Source organism: Trichoplusia ni, chromosome 9 (genome assembly GCF_003590095.1).
Source record: "Trichoplusia ni isolate ovarian cell line Hi5 chromosome 9, tn1, whole genome shotgun sequence".
In the NCBI taxonomy this organism is placed as follows: Eukaryota; Metazoa; Arthropoda; class Insecta; order Lepidoptera; family Noctuidae; genus Trichoplusia; species Trichoplusia ni.
The window spans coordinates 6,643,886-6,658,869 of record NC_039486.1 but is presented as its reverse complement, the minus strand read 5'-3'; the positions used below and the strand labels follow the sequence as shown (position 1 = coordinate 6,658,869).

Here is a 14,984-nt window from a genome sequence, read left to right as displayed (position 1 = left end):
TGTTGGCAAGTACGATTAGGTTTAATTCCTACTGAAAACGCAGCGAACGTAGTGAATTACATTCTCTTTGCAGCGATCGGCCAACTATATGATGCAAAATACTTTATTTCATGCTGTATTCCACAACGCAGGTCATCTTGGGTGGAAGGTTTGATTGTTGCAGGAATAAACAATTCGCTTATTCATCTTCATTGACTGTTTCACCCATTTTATGTTAGGGCTGGTTCCTAATATCAAAACCGGCCAAGAGATCTGACATACACGCGAAGAGTTTCGTTCCGTAGATACGTAAAAGTCATTCATAGCTACAAAAAAAAAGTTAATCATTGATCAGTAAATAACTTGTTGCATTTTACCCTAAAAAATCGACTAGGTCTGTATGTTGGCCACACTCAATGACATTGAGACATTGAGATCAAGCTTGACGTTACATTTTGTTATTTCAATCTGTGGAAAATTTGTTGTCTGTCACAGGTTAACAAGTTAGGTTTAGTATCTATGGTTTTTTTATGTGGATGATTGACTTACATACAACTCCTCAAATTTTGCAAAATTATTCATTTATATTTACTTAGTGTTTAACATTTGTGTTCCAAGTGAATATGTAGCAGTTACATAATATAGTATTACTAATATTCTATTTCATTTACGCACTTCTGTGTGATTATGTGTAAATTTAACTCATTTTGTCATTTGGTCTTACTTTTCGTCCAAATTGCATATTTTACCAATCCATAAAAAATATTTGCCTCAGTGATCCATCGTATCAGTTATTTCAGTTATTTGATAAACAGCAATGCAGTAAGTGATTTAGAAAAATAATGCCATGTACGCTCCAGATAATAGAAGAAAAGAAGCCAGAGATGTTATTTATCGTAGCAATTCAAGTCTTGACTTGATATATGCCGAACATCCTTCGGGAAATGGATTACGCCGCGAGTATGGGAGCCATGGTTCAATCGACGTAATTGGGGGCGCAAACGATCGGTTGCCCGCGATGGTTCATAGCTACAGTGGTGTCTCAGCACCAGACAAGCCAGCAGGTCTCAGTCGTGCTGTTGACAGGATCACCGACGGAATTACCAGTGACCATGCGGATGGACCTCCACCAAGGTCGAGTGCTAGTCCTAAACCTCGACTTAAACTGAATAAACTGTGGGGAGGAACTGCGCCTGCATTATCTCGTCCTTCTGAAGATGGGAGCCCATCAGCAATACCTGATGGAAATAAAAGAAAGCAGTTTGCTCACTATGACTGTCAATCCTTAATGGCCAATTTGAGTTATGCAGCTGAGATCCGAGGAGCATTACTGAGTAGACGTCGCAACACTACAACTGGAGCATCTGCTGCATCCTTGCTTGCGACCCGAGGCCTGCCACCAGGAGATGACGCTGTACCAGACACTGGAGATGGAAGATCAAATGAGTTATTAGAAAGCTGTCCATTTTTCAGAAATGAATTAGGAGGTAAGGATTTGCTTTTAAATACAAAATTTTAGAGTAGTCATAAATTGATACCACTACAAAACAATATTTGTATGAGCATAATAATGGTGCTGCTTTTTGCCTCTACAAAATAACTATTGTAATATCTGTGAATCAGGTGACATAAATTGTGTTCTCACACTTGACATTGTATTGGAAACATTATTTACTTAAGACCTGTTAAGTTGACAGAAAAGTATTATAATCACATATCCAATAATTCACCTCAAATTGTTCAAATGACATACATTTTAGAATGTTTTTTTTTTTATATAAATCACATGCTTTACAGTTGTTATAATCCCCCAGTGTCAAGTACTTAAGTGAATGTTAGGTTTATGAGCACAATTGTGTGTAAGTAGTAACAGGATGCCAGTCAATTGTCTACAACACACCATGATAACCCATTTCCCTCAGTTCACTAACTACAGAACAACAAGCAGAGCATGTACTAAAAACAATTCAACCTCTAAAATGAAAACAATAATATCTTATTAAAAAGATTAAAATGCTTATTAAGTAACCTTGATTAATTAAAAACTTCATGTCACTCAATATCAGTAACAATAATCTTAAAAATTACAATCAGAAGATAATTTTAAAATAAAAGTCGACATAAATAAAGATAAACTTATCATGTAATAGCCATTTGAAGGAATAAGGAAATATAAATTTCTTAAACCCTAGAAAGATAGTCTGCGTAAAATTGACGCATGCATTCTTGAAATATTGCTCTCTCTTTCTAAATAGCGCGAATCCGTCGCTGTGCGTTTAGGACATCTCAGTCGCCGCTTGGAGCTCCCGTGAGGCGTGCTTGTCAATGCGGTAAGTGTCACTGATTTTGAACTATAACGACCGCGTGAGTCAAAATGACGCATGATTATCTTTTACGTGACTTTTAAGATTTAACTCATACGATAATTATATTGTTATTTCATGTTCTACTTACGTGATAACTTATTATATATATATTTTCTTGTTATAGATATCGTGACTAATATATAATAAAATGGGTAGTTCTTTAGACGATGAGCATATCCTCTCTGCTCTTCTGCAAAGCGATGACGAGCTTGTTGGTGAGGATTCTGACAGTGAAATATCAGATCACGTAAGTGAAGATGACGTCCAGAGCGATACAGAAGAAGCGTTTATAGATGAGGTACATGAAGTGCAGCCAACGTCAAGCGGTAGTGAAATATTAGACGAACAAAATGTTATTGAACAACCAGGTTCTTCATTGGCTTCTAACAAAATCTTGACCTTGCCACAGAGGACTATTAGAGGTAAGAATAAACATTGTTGGTCAACTTCAAAGTCCACGAGGCGTAGCCGAGTCTCTGCACTGAACATTGTCAGATCTCAAAGAGGTCCGACGCGTATGTGCCGCAATATATATGACCCACTTTTATGCTTCAAACTATTTTTTACTGATGAGATAATTTCGGAAATTGTAAAATGGACAAATGCTGAGATATCATTGAAACGTCGGGAATCTATGACAGGTGCTACATTTCGTGACACGAATGAAGATGAAATCTATGCTTTCTTTGGTATTCTGGTAATGACAGCAGTGAGAAAAGATAACCACATGTCCACAGATGACCTCTTTGATCGATCTTTGTCAATGGTGTACGTCTCTGTAATGAGTCGTGATCGTTTTGATTTTTTGATACGATGTCTTAGAATGGATGACAAAAGTATACGGCCCACACTTCGAGAAAACGATGTATTTACTCCTGTTAGAAAAATATGGGATCTCTTTATCCATCAGTGCATACAAAATTACACTCCAGGGGCTCATTTGACCATAGATGAACAGTTACTTGGTTTTAGAGGACGGTGTCCGTTTAGGATGTATATCCCAAACAAGCCAAGTAAGTATGGAATAAAAATCCTCATGATGTGTGACAGTGGTACAAAGTATATGATAAATGGAATGCCTTATTTGGGAAGAGGAACACAGACCAACGGAGTACCACTCGGTGAATACTACGTGAAGGAGTTATCAAAGCCTGTGCACGGTAGTTGTCGTAATATTACGTGTGACAATTGGTTCACCTCAATCCCTTTGGCAAAAAACTTACTACAAGAACCGTATAAGTTAACCATTGTGGGAACCGTGCGATCAAACAAACGCGAGATACCGGAAGTACTGAAAAACAGTCGCTCCAGGCCAGTGGGAACATCGATGTTTTGTTTTGACGGACCCCTTACTCTCGTCTCATATAAACCGAAGCCAGCTAAGATGGTATACTTATTATCATCTTGTGATGAGGATGCTTCTATCAACGAAAGTACCGGTAAACCGCAAATGGTTATGTATTATAATCAAACTAAAGGCGGAGTGGACACGCTAGACCAAATGTGTTCTGTGATGACCTGCAGTAGGAAGACGAATAGGTGGCCTATGGCATTATTGTACGGAATGATAAACATTGCCTGCATAAATTCTTTTATTATATACAGCCATAATGTCAGTAGCAAGGGAGAAAAGGTTCAAAGTCGCAAAAAATTTATGAGAAACCTTTACATGAGCCTGACGTCATCGTTTATGCGTAAGCGTTTAGAAGCTCCTACTTTGAAGAGATATTTGCGCGATAATATCTCTAATATTTTGCCAAATGAAGTGCCTGGTACATCAGATGACAGTACTGAAGAGCCAGTAACGAAAAAACGTACTTACTGTACTTACTGCCCCTCTAAAATAAGGCGAAAGGCAAATGCATCGTGCAAAAAATGCAAAAAAGTTATTTGTCGAGAGCATAATATTGATATGTGCCAAAGTTGTTTCTGACTGACTAATAAGTATAATTTGTTTCTATTATGTATAAGTTAAGCTAATTACTTATTTTATAATACAACATGACTGTTTTTAAAGTACAAAATAAGTTTATTTTTGTAAAAGAGAGAATGTTTAAAAGTTTTGTTACTTTATAGAAGAAATTTTGAGTTTTTGTTTTTTTTTAATAAATAAATAAACATAAATAAATAGTTTGTTGAATTTATTATTAGTATGTAAGTGTAAATATAATAAAACTTAATATCTATTCAAATTAATAAATAAACCTCGATATACAGACCGATAAAACACATGCGTCAATTTTACGCATGATTATCTTTAACGTACGTCACAATATGATTATCTTTCTAGGGTTAAAGAACTTAAGAAATCATAATATTTATTATCTAATACATATTCAACACAATGTAACATGTCTCCTTGTAGTACAGCCTAGGCTTAATTGCTTACTACATTGCAAACATTTATGCTTCCATTCAATATAACTTATTCATTAATGCAATAATTACTGCATAGTCAGTTAGTCATGCGTTAAACATTGTACACTTAGCTACATAAAGAATTCATACTGACTTGTTATTAACTCATATAACTCTGGGCTTGTAGAGAAAGTCACAATTACTATCTTTTTAATGTTTATAAGATTTTTTTTTAAACTTTGTTTTTTTAACTAAACCATTTTGGCTTCAACTCACCAAGCATCGCAATGTTATTTGTATAATTTTGTAGGCTTTTGTGAATTCCATAGTTATATGAGTCATAGATAAGGTCAGGTTTGAGTGTTTGTAATACTGTTAGTTCTAAGAAGTCTCAAATGTTTGTTACATGCCAACAAGTAATAAGTTATTTCTTGAAATAAGTTACATCATAACCATATACTACTATTTATTAGGTGACTTTTGATTGTGACTTGTGATAAACACATACATGTAAAGCAATTATAACACTAGGCACTAAATAAGTCACTTTATGGAAATTAATAATATACAGCTTAAATTAACCAAAAATACAAATGCAGAAAAGTCTATTAAAGACACAAAATATTAAACTATCCATTTCACAAATTACCAATAATACATGAATCTAATATTGTTTATAACTGTACTTGTTGCTGTGTAATACTCATCCAGTTTTTATAGGAAATTGTTACACTTTCATTTATTATTTCTCTCTCTAATTCTGCAAATTAACAATTAACACAAGTGAAAATAATCTTAAATTGTAATGGGATATGTTATTGCCTATGAATGAATACTGAAGACTAGAAATAAATAATTGTACATTTCCCATCTACACTTCTACTGAGTTGAAATATAATAGGTTACCTTACATAAATTAAAACATTAAGAAATTCATTACTTGTCAATATTTTTTTGTTTATGACAAGAAGTCATTGTTCTTTTAAAAGGCAATTAAACTGAATTTTCAATATTGTTGTTGAATTTTATCATCATCATCATACAAGCCACAATCACCTACTGCTACTAAGTATAGGGTCACCACATTTTTGCCTTTGTAATTCATCCTGCGGACGTGCTTTATGTGAATTCAAATGAATTAGTACATAATGATATATTACTTGTTAGTAATGTGGCAAACAACATATGACGTCAACCTATAAGACTAAAAATATTTGAAATGTCTTTCAGGTGAAGAAGAGCGATGTGTTTCATTGTGTTGGAAGACCGCACGCGGCGCTATACTCGGCCAGTCGGGGGGCTGGCACCGTCCCCGCGCTGCCTACGGTATTTCAATGCTAGAGTTCCCACCAGGACACACGCACTGGCGACATGGCTGCCCATTTGCAAGATCTCTTTCTCCGTTCCCTATCGAAAGCCAAGATGGTGGAGCTTTGTACTACAGAAACTACTTCTACAATCAACGTAAGTTGCATATATTATATTATTATATCATGAGAGTGTGTACGTAATACATATCACGTAAAATCTTTAGCTACTCCAAGAAACTTATAAAAACAGGTCAAAATTAGTCAAGATTAAATTTTATGCAAGTTTACCTATGAAACAATCTAATATTCACAGCAGTGTAAGAATACTAACGTTAAACTTATTCATATTCAGCTCATCAAAACTGGTTTGGTATGGACGAGAACCTCGGTCCAGTGGCGATATCTATCAAGAAGGAGCGTGTCGAACTTCGCCGCGGCGGTGGCGACGCCTCAGCGGCCGGCCTCGCAGCTGGCGTGGCAGTACCGCCTCATCATCCGCACATCTGAACTCCTTACACTACGGGGATCTGTTCTTGAAGATGCTCTACTAGTGGCTAAACCAAGCAACAATAGCGCAACTTATAATACTAAAGAAGTTTTAGAATATGTTGCACCTGAATTACAATTTGGTTGCTTAAGGTATGTTATTTTTCTACCTTTTTACTGGTTATGCCATCTCACCTTTATGCTTTCTTTTATTGATGTCTTGCAATCAACTCTTTTATTATTACCTTTTTTCAGGCTTGGCATAAACAATGGTGGTGCAGAAGAACAGCTTTTACGACTGGACGAGCAATGTGTAACAAGACACTTTAAAGTTGGAGTTATGTACTGCAAAAGTGGGCAATCAACTGAGGAAGAAATGTATAATAATCAAGAAGCTGGGCCTGCATTTGTGGAATTCCTTCAGATGTTGGGCCAGACTGTCAGACTAAAAGACTTTGATAAATACAAGGCTGGGCTGGACAATAGAACTGATTCCACCGGACTCTACTCCGTATTCACCACTTACCAAAACTGCGATTTAATGTTTCACGTCTCGACTATGCTGCCTTATACGCCAAATAACAGACAACAGTTGTTGAGAAAGCGGCATATAGGCAACGATATTGTAACCATTGTCTTCCAGGAACCCGGTGCGGCTCCGTTCACACCGCGGAACATTCGTTCACAGTTCCAACACGTTTTTGTTGTAGTTAGAGCTATAGATCCATGTACAGAGAATACGCATTATAGTATAGCTGTGAGTCGTGCTAAAGAAGTGCCTTTGTTCGGACCTCCGATAAAAGATGGTGCGATTTACCCTAAGGGTGAAGCATTCACTGATCTACTATTAAGTAAGGTACGACAAACATTCCAAGAAATTATAGAGTTCTTACTTTGCATTACTTATATTTATAAACCTTCTTTTCAACTTTTGATTTCACGATATGTTTTAGGTAATAAACGGCGAAAATGCTGCAATCCAATCACCAAAGTTTAGTACAATGGCGACGCGTACGCGTCAAGAGTACCTGAAAGATTTAGCGAAGAATTATGTTACTGCTACCACTGTTGAGACTGGACAAAAGTTTTGTAAGTATTAAAAACCTACAAATAGTAAATTTTACTAATTCTATAATGATCTTTCTTAGCAAAATAATATTAGGAAGTAATATAAAATTAATAACAAAAATATTCGTTTTACATATTTAATTAATTCATTGTGTTTTTAACTCCAGTTACAATTCTGATTTTAATCCTCAGTTAGAGCTCCATCGTTATTCTAGCTTGGCCTACGACTATCCCATTGTAGTCTACTATTAATTGATCTGAATAATAACTAGCAAAGCACGCTAATGTCTTATGTTTATGTTCCAGCTATATTCTCGTCACTGCTTATGAAGAGCGGCAACAATTCCGCTAATAACACTTTAATACCGCGAGTTGACAATTGCACTAATGACGTACTGGTTGGCGGTGCGCTGTGCTTTCACGTAAGTTTATTTAAGCCTTAACTACCTAGCATGTAGTGTTATCTTTACCGTATAACGTTGTGCAACTTTCATAGAAACTAAAAAAAAAAGGATTGTTTTATTAATGTGAGATACCGAAGATTAAAATTTCATTTATTCCGCTCAAGACTCTCCACCAGAGAAAATATTACAAACTTTTTGTGTCCCAATTGAAGCCCGCTTCTGAGTCATCTCAAGTGCATTGGAAAGCTTAGAAACGCCCAATCAAAGGTGTTGGCTAACTTTTAAAATTTATTTGGGTGTCATATTTAGTCAACAGGGCGCTATGGCTCACATTGGGGGAGGCCTAATGGCCAGCAGTGGACTACTAAAGGCTGATAATGACGATTTAGTCGAATAAAATTTAATGACCATTTACCTATTACCTTTACATTTACCAATGCTAATTTCAATTCTCATAATTCAGCTTATAACTAAATCGGTAAGTAACAATAAATTCTTAATTTTTCAGGTGCAAGTACAAGATGAAGGGGCTGGTGGGTCTCTGTTGGATTGCATGATGGGTATATCGGCTGACACTGTAGTTTTTCGTTGAGGATAGTACGCGGCAGATTGTTCTTGTTATACCAACAACCTATCTGCTAGGTAAGTCTATAATTTTGATTAGATTTAAATAAAATCAGATTATATTTGCATGATATAAACTTAACATTTTAAATCATAAACAAGGTATTGTTATTCCATTCAATTTCGTTTTGTGCGCGACTTTAATCTCGAAACGCGAGTTAGCTCTTCTGAGAGCTTTAACGAAAAGTTATTGTCTATTTCCTTTTGTAAACTGTCAGAATAGTAATTTATTAATATTTCTTAAAACTCGTTTCTCTTTTATAATTTTTTGAATGTATGTCTTTGCATTTTTGAAATCTCAAATAATTGCCAAAATTGTCGTACTATTAATAGTTATTTTAAATAAACACGCCTAGAGCATCGCAAATTTGACTGCAAGCCGAGTGGTTGAGGTAATCTCCGCGTAAACAAGCGTTTGTGTGATCCAGGAATGCTTACCCTGCGTCTGGATTTGTCTTTGTGTATGTGACTTGAAAGTTTGTGAAATCTCCCGCGATACAAATATTCTTTACAGCGAGGGGTATTTTTTCCTTGTGAATGATGTATTTTTTTTTAACGCTTCTACAAATAACGAGTGTAGTGATTAGTATTGTTGTCGTGCAGGCTGGGTGGTGAGCTCGGGCTGGACGCGCGTGTACTACCACCGCGGCGAGAGCGTGCGCGTGCGCGGCGCGGGCGCGGCGCTGCTGCGGCGCCTGGCCGCCGTCGCGCCGCCGCACGCGCGCGCGCTCGACGAGATCACGCTCGAGAGGGGCGCGCAGCCGCAACTCGGTATGGACTACATCATAATATAATACGTTCATTCATCTAAGACTCAATTGACAAACGGTGAAGGAATACATCATGGAGAAACTTGGATTCCAAATATTAGACTCTGAAATCGCCTATGACGAGGCCTGTGCCCAGCAATGTGACACTTTGTAAGTCCAGTACTAGTTTGACTGGCCTGCTAGTCTAGTGGTTAATGGACCAAAATGCTATACCAGAGATCGTGGGTTAGATTCCCACTTACGTCAAATGTCTATGTAATGAGCTTGGTTATTTATTCTGTGTCTGGATGCAATTTATCTATAACATGTATGTATTTAGAAATCTATATAAGGTTATTTATCAATTACCTATTAGATACTCATAGTACAAGCTTTGTTCAGTTTGAGACTAGATGGCGTTGAGTAAGTTGTTTAATATTATATTATATCTCGTGTAAAATCCACTTAAAATCAAGAAAATTGTAAATTTTTGTTCTGATTTCCAGAATAAGGCCAAGTCTCATACTCCTTAAAATGTAAGTTAATGTTAATTTCGTATTCCTATCCTTCAGGTTTCCACGTCCAGCCGGACGGGCTAGTGACCCTGGTGGAGAGTACAGGCTGCGCGGCCCGCGCCGGCATCAAGCGCGGCGCGCGCCTGCTGGAGGTGTGTCGCGCCGCCGTCGTCGCGCTACATCACGAACAACTCGTCGACTTACTCAAGACGTCTGACCCCGTTACGGTACGATCTTTGTATTATAGTCAAACATGTAATATTGCTAGCAAATTGTTTGTGATTTTGACTGGGATACTTAAATTTTAATAGGGTTTAACCGTTACGGACTCTTTGTAAATAATCTACAAGAGCCGATTTTTCACTGCTTTTGTTTAGAAAATATGTCAAATGGCCATATTTATTCCTCAGACAGAAGTTAAAGGACGATTGAAAAATCGGCCCTTAAAAAATTTAAATGTTTTGAGTGTATATCGATTGTAAGGTTGTTGGGTCGCAGGTGACAGTGACGTTCGCATCGAGCTCGAAGTGCCAGTGCGAGGCGGGGCTGGAGGAGTGGGCCCCGCTGGCGCGCGCGGACGCGCAGCAGCCGGGCCGCCCGCGCCGCGCCTACGAGCGGGGACACTCGCCGCCGCGCTCCGACAGCTCCGGCTATGGCACGGGTGAGGACTACTATACTATACGTAGTTGTTAGAATATGGCCTGATTTCGACAATCTGCAATTTCGACTGCACGGATAGCCGAATGGTTGCGGTCGTGTCGCGCGTTCGATCCCCGCGTAGGACAAGAATTTGTGTGATCCACGAATGTTTTTTCTGAGTCTGGGTGTCTTTGTGCATGTGATTCGTATGTTTGTAAATCTCTTGAGACAAGGATTAAAATTCCTTCTTCCGGGAGTCGTTTAAAAAGAAATCCCCCGTTTCAAAGATCTATGACACAGACGAGCCCGCCAATAGAAAATCACCAAATCGTATCGTCAAAGAATATTGTAATAGCACAAACGTGTTTTACCAGATTTTTGTCATGATGTGACAACTAGATGATCGGCAACTAGATGGCGCTAGTAGGATTAAGTAGCTTTGTACAACGTTCGGTAGATGGCGCGAGTAGTACTAATATGTAAAATTAATAATCGTTTCACTTTCTTTAGCCATAAAATAAGACTGAGATCTCATAATTTTATTGCGTACCCCCATCCCCAGGCGGTTCCTGCCGCAGCGGACGCCGCTCTCCGCAGACGTCGCCGGCGCCCGAGGCAGCGCTGCGGCGACGCTCTCACGACGACGCCGCCTCGCCGCGACACGCGCGACAGAAGCGGGCCTCCGCCAACACATCATCTCTCACCGTAAGTACAAGATGCTCATACGTAACTTGCTGCACTGAACTTTTGGAAAATAACACTTTTGTAAGTAAAAAAAGGATTCCAAAGTTAATTACTTGATAACATTCTTTTCTCATATTAATATCAATGATTTTTTACCTAATATAGTGACATTGAAAAATCACATTTTTTTATAGAATAGCCCACGTTGCTTGCAAGATAGCATTATGACGCGGCTTTATTAATCGCGATACTTAATCCCTAACAACACTATCATGATAAAAAAACGCAACTAAAGACTGTATCTGTCTAATCTCGTCCACAGGAAGACCTAATCCGCATGATGGACGCGGAGCTGGGTGAGGGCGGGCGCGGCAGCAGGGAGGCGGGCGGGGGCGCGGCCGGCGCGGCGCGCTGCCGCTGCCCGACGCGGGCGCGCTGGACTGGGCCGCGCTAGTACACACCGCCACCCGGGCCATGCTGCAGGTAACACATGTCATGTTACTGGGTGAGGGCGGGCGCGGCAGCAGGGAGGCGGGCGGGGGCGCGGCCGGCGCGGCGCCGCTGCCGCTGCCCGACGCGGGCGCGCTGGACTGGGCCGCGCTAGTACACACCGCCACCCGGGCCATGCTGCAGGTAACACATGTCATGTTACTGGGTGAGGGCGGGCGCGGCAGCAGGGAGGCGGGCGGGGGCGCGGCCGGCGCGGCGCCGCTGCCGCTGCCCGACGCGGGCGCGCTGGACTGGGCCGCGCTAGTACACACCGCCACCCGGGCCATGCTGCAGGTAACACATGTCATGTTACTGGGTGAGGGCGGGCGCGGCAGCAGGGAGGCGGGCGGGGGCGCGGCCGGCGCGGCGCCGCTGCCGCTGCCCGACGCGGGCGCGCTGGACTGGGCCGCGCTAGTACACACCGCCACCCGGGCCATGCTGCAGGTAACACATGTCATGTTACTGGGTGAGGGCGGGCGCGGCAGCAGGGAGGCGGGCGGGGCGCGGCCGGCGCGGCGCCGCTGCCGCTGCCCGACGCGGGCGCGCTGGACTGGGCCGCGCTAGTACACACCGCCACCCGGGCCATGCTGCAGGTAACACATGTCATGTTACTGGGTGAGGGCGGGCGCGGCAGCAGGGAGGCGGGCGGGGGCGCGGCCGGCGCGGCGCCGCTGCCGCTGCCCGACGCGGGCGCGCTGGACTGGGCCGCGCTAGTACACACCGCCACCCGGGCCATGCTGCAGGTAACACATGTCATGTTACTGGGTGAGGGCGGGCGCGGCAGCAGGGAGGCGGGCGGGGGCGCGGCCGGCGCGGCGCCGCTGCCGCTGCCCGACGCGGGCGCGCTGGACTGGGCCGCGCTAGTACACACCGCCACCCGGGCCATGCTGCAGGTAACATGCCATACTTCTGGTGGCTCAATACTCATTCATTTATTGCGTTCTGTAACGTACATGAAGGTCTAAAAAATATAAAAATACATAACCATTGTGGACCCTGTTGGGCTCAGTTTGCCCCGCCCGTAATGTCTCTGACGTGTCCACATACATTTGAAAAATTTGCATAAGAGCCTATACGACAAAAATGCGGACAGTGTCAGGCAGTTGAAGAGTCCCGGGGTAATTTTAAAGCCTATATTCAAAGGTTGTAAAGCTTATAGTTATTAAAATATATCTATCTATACTAAACCCCCTTATACGCAACCCAAGATTCTTGCGCAATTATCAGTAACACGGAGAGTTTGGTCCGGACTTCATACATAATGTTTGACGATAACTTGTAACTGATCAGTTAAAGAGTTTGAATTGCTTGTGATAGTTTTTTATTTATTATAATAAATGAAGGATCCCTTCTGTGCACCGCTGAGCCGATATTTTGGCTTTTCGACATGGTTTGAGTTACCGAGCTTTTAGCATCGTATAATCATTTTGTCGGAACTGCCGGTCTATACATGAAACATAAATAAGCCTCAATGAAACATTAAAAATTAGGTAAGTTTATTTATCACTCGAACATCGCTAACCAGGTTTATTATACTGATATTATCTTTGAGAAGACACATTAATTTCTTCATCGAGCGATTATCGTTCATTATCTTGTCGACTGTTCGTTATTCGTGATTTTCCTGTTTTTAAAGACATTCGATTTTTTTTTAGATTTCGTTTTTTAATCCTTAAGATAACGATTTAATCAAATTGTGAATCATGTAATTTTAATTATTACGTCCTGACAAATGGCGCGATGACCTAATTATTATTATTAGTCATCTATTACATTCATGGTACAGCTTCATGGGTAGAAACCCTGTCCATTTCTAAGGCGTACACAGTAACACAGGGATACTTAATTGATATTCAGTAACATTACCTTATAAATTCGATACAATTTCAAAATCAAGATCTCAAAAAATTAACTACGATAATGGCATTGTCTTTAACATTTATGGAGTTTTTCTTTGAACAAATTAAGTGTGTCATTTTTTTGGAACGGCACAATTGTAAGATTGAAATATTTTATAAATCTCCACCTGGATACCTTCAATCTGTCTGACCTAACATCATAATGATCCTACATCATACAGGGTGTTTGGTGTTTCGTATGCCATTTACCGTTAAGGTAATTACAAAAAACGAGTGGCCAAGACAGAGTGTCCACTGGGCCGATTCGGTGTTACCTTCAATGTTAGTTTATTGTTTATTATTTAATTAATTAGAATATTTTCTTCTGTTCAGATCTGTGAGGAGCACCAATACCCATCGATGGACAACACCGACCCCTCATTAGAAAACAATTGCCAACGAAACTAGCGCCGACTCCTGGAATGACGTCTCCGTTGTAAGTTTAATCATTTGTTATTCCAAATACAATATAAATATTTTTATGTGTCAGAAATTCTAAATCACTAAAAAAGGGCATAATGAGTGTGTTTTTGTTATAGATTTTTTGTTTCGAGAAAATAGATACATGTATTTTTTTTTATGTAGCGTTCATCGTGTTTTCGACTATCCTCCATTTTCTAAATACTCTTGTGCCTCAATTTTTTATGGACTGAGAAACAGAATTTTTCAAACACGTTGTAAATTGGTGTTAGAGATTTTATATCATTTGGCAGCACACAGTTCATTAAATTACCCACTAATTACACCGTGTCAAAAGTATTATTCCGTGATTAGATTATTTATTGATCATTTATTACAAACCTTGAGCACAATACCCAAGTAATCAGTTTTATACAACATAGATTACTTGTTACCAATCTATGCAGGATGTTTACGTCTCACTGTGGGAAATCCAAATAGTGTACAAAGGTTCCTTATCTGATAACCAATCGATAGTTTAAGATATTTGTTATTAAATATTTATGACTTCCTAAATCATTGAATGTGGGGTTTTCTACATTTTGGGAAGTCATAAATTACAAGTTGTAAATAATACTTAAGAAAGATTATTGATACATTTCTAATGCTTACTTATGTATTGTACGTTGTAATTTATAGCCCAATTTTCCCACCTGCACGACAAAATCCACCCTTCCTGCTTTCTATTTTTCCGTCTTATGACTTGCTGAACACTCAAAACAGATATCGGAGCACATTCATTCATGATTTTCATTGACTTAGCTTTTTTATCACATCTTTGTTTACAATCAGCGGAAAACATGTTATCCGATTAGTTTATACCGAAAAGGTTATTTTTTCTAAGAATTACTTCTCTATCGTGATATCGAGATAACTATATTGAGATATCAGATTTTAAAAAAATTATTTGTTTACAAACAAAATAGTCTAGAGAGTTTTGTACGCACAAATAGTAT

General features: G+C 39.8%; 2 protein-coding genes across 2 annotated transcripts; both read left to right on the top strand.

Annotated features, from left to right (window-relative positions):
* Positions 1-457: 457 nt before the first annotated feature.
* Positions 458-12,169, top strand: LOC113497411 (signal-induced proliferation-associated 1-like protein 1; the record flags this gene model as incomplete). The annotated part of the gene is given in 15 exon segments (XM_026876956.1): positions 458-1,466; positions 5,934-6,167; positions 6,366-6,469; positions 6,471-6,652; positions 6,755-7,355; positions 7,453-7,588; positions 7,874-7,989; positions 8,480-8,554; positions 8,556-8,613; positions 9,199-9,366; positions 9,917-10,086; positions 10,358-10,520; positions 11,061-11,203; positions 11,505-11,538; positions 11,688-12,169. Coding segments are annotated over 15 exon segments (3,306 nt in total), but the record flags the coding sequence as incomplete, so codon positions are not given.
* A 10-nt stretch (positions 12,170-12,179) lies between these two features.
* LOC113497410 lies at positions 12,180-13,977 on the top strand. Its single transcript, XM_026876955.1, has 2 exons — positions 12,180-12,564; positions 13,903-13,977. Exons 1-2 carry the CDS (start codon positions 12,256-12,258, stop codon positions 13,975-13,977), a joined length of 384 nt encoding a protein of 127 aa, XP_026732756.1. The 5' UTR covers positions 12,180-12,255.
* Positions 13,978-14,984: the final 1,007 nt, after the last annotated feature.

What these genes read in the sequence shown, in the direction of transcription:
- LOC113497410 (XM_026876955.1), top strand. Translation starts at nt 12,256, where the DNA reads ATGCTGCAGGTAACACATGTCATGTTACTGGGTGAGGGCGGGCGCGGC. An exon ending in CCACCCGGGCCATGCTGCAG is followed by an intron (nt 12,565 to 13,902) that starts GTAACATGCCAT and finishes TCTTCTGTTCAG; the next exon opens with ATCTGTGAGGAGCACCAATA.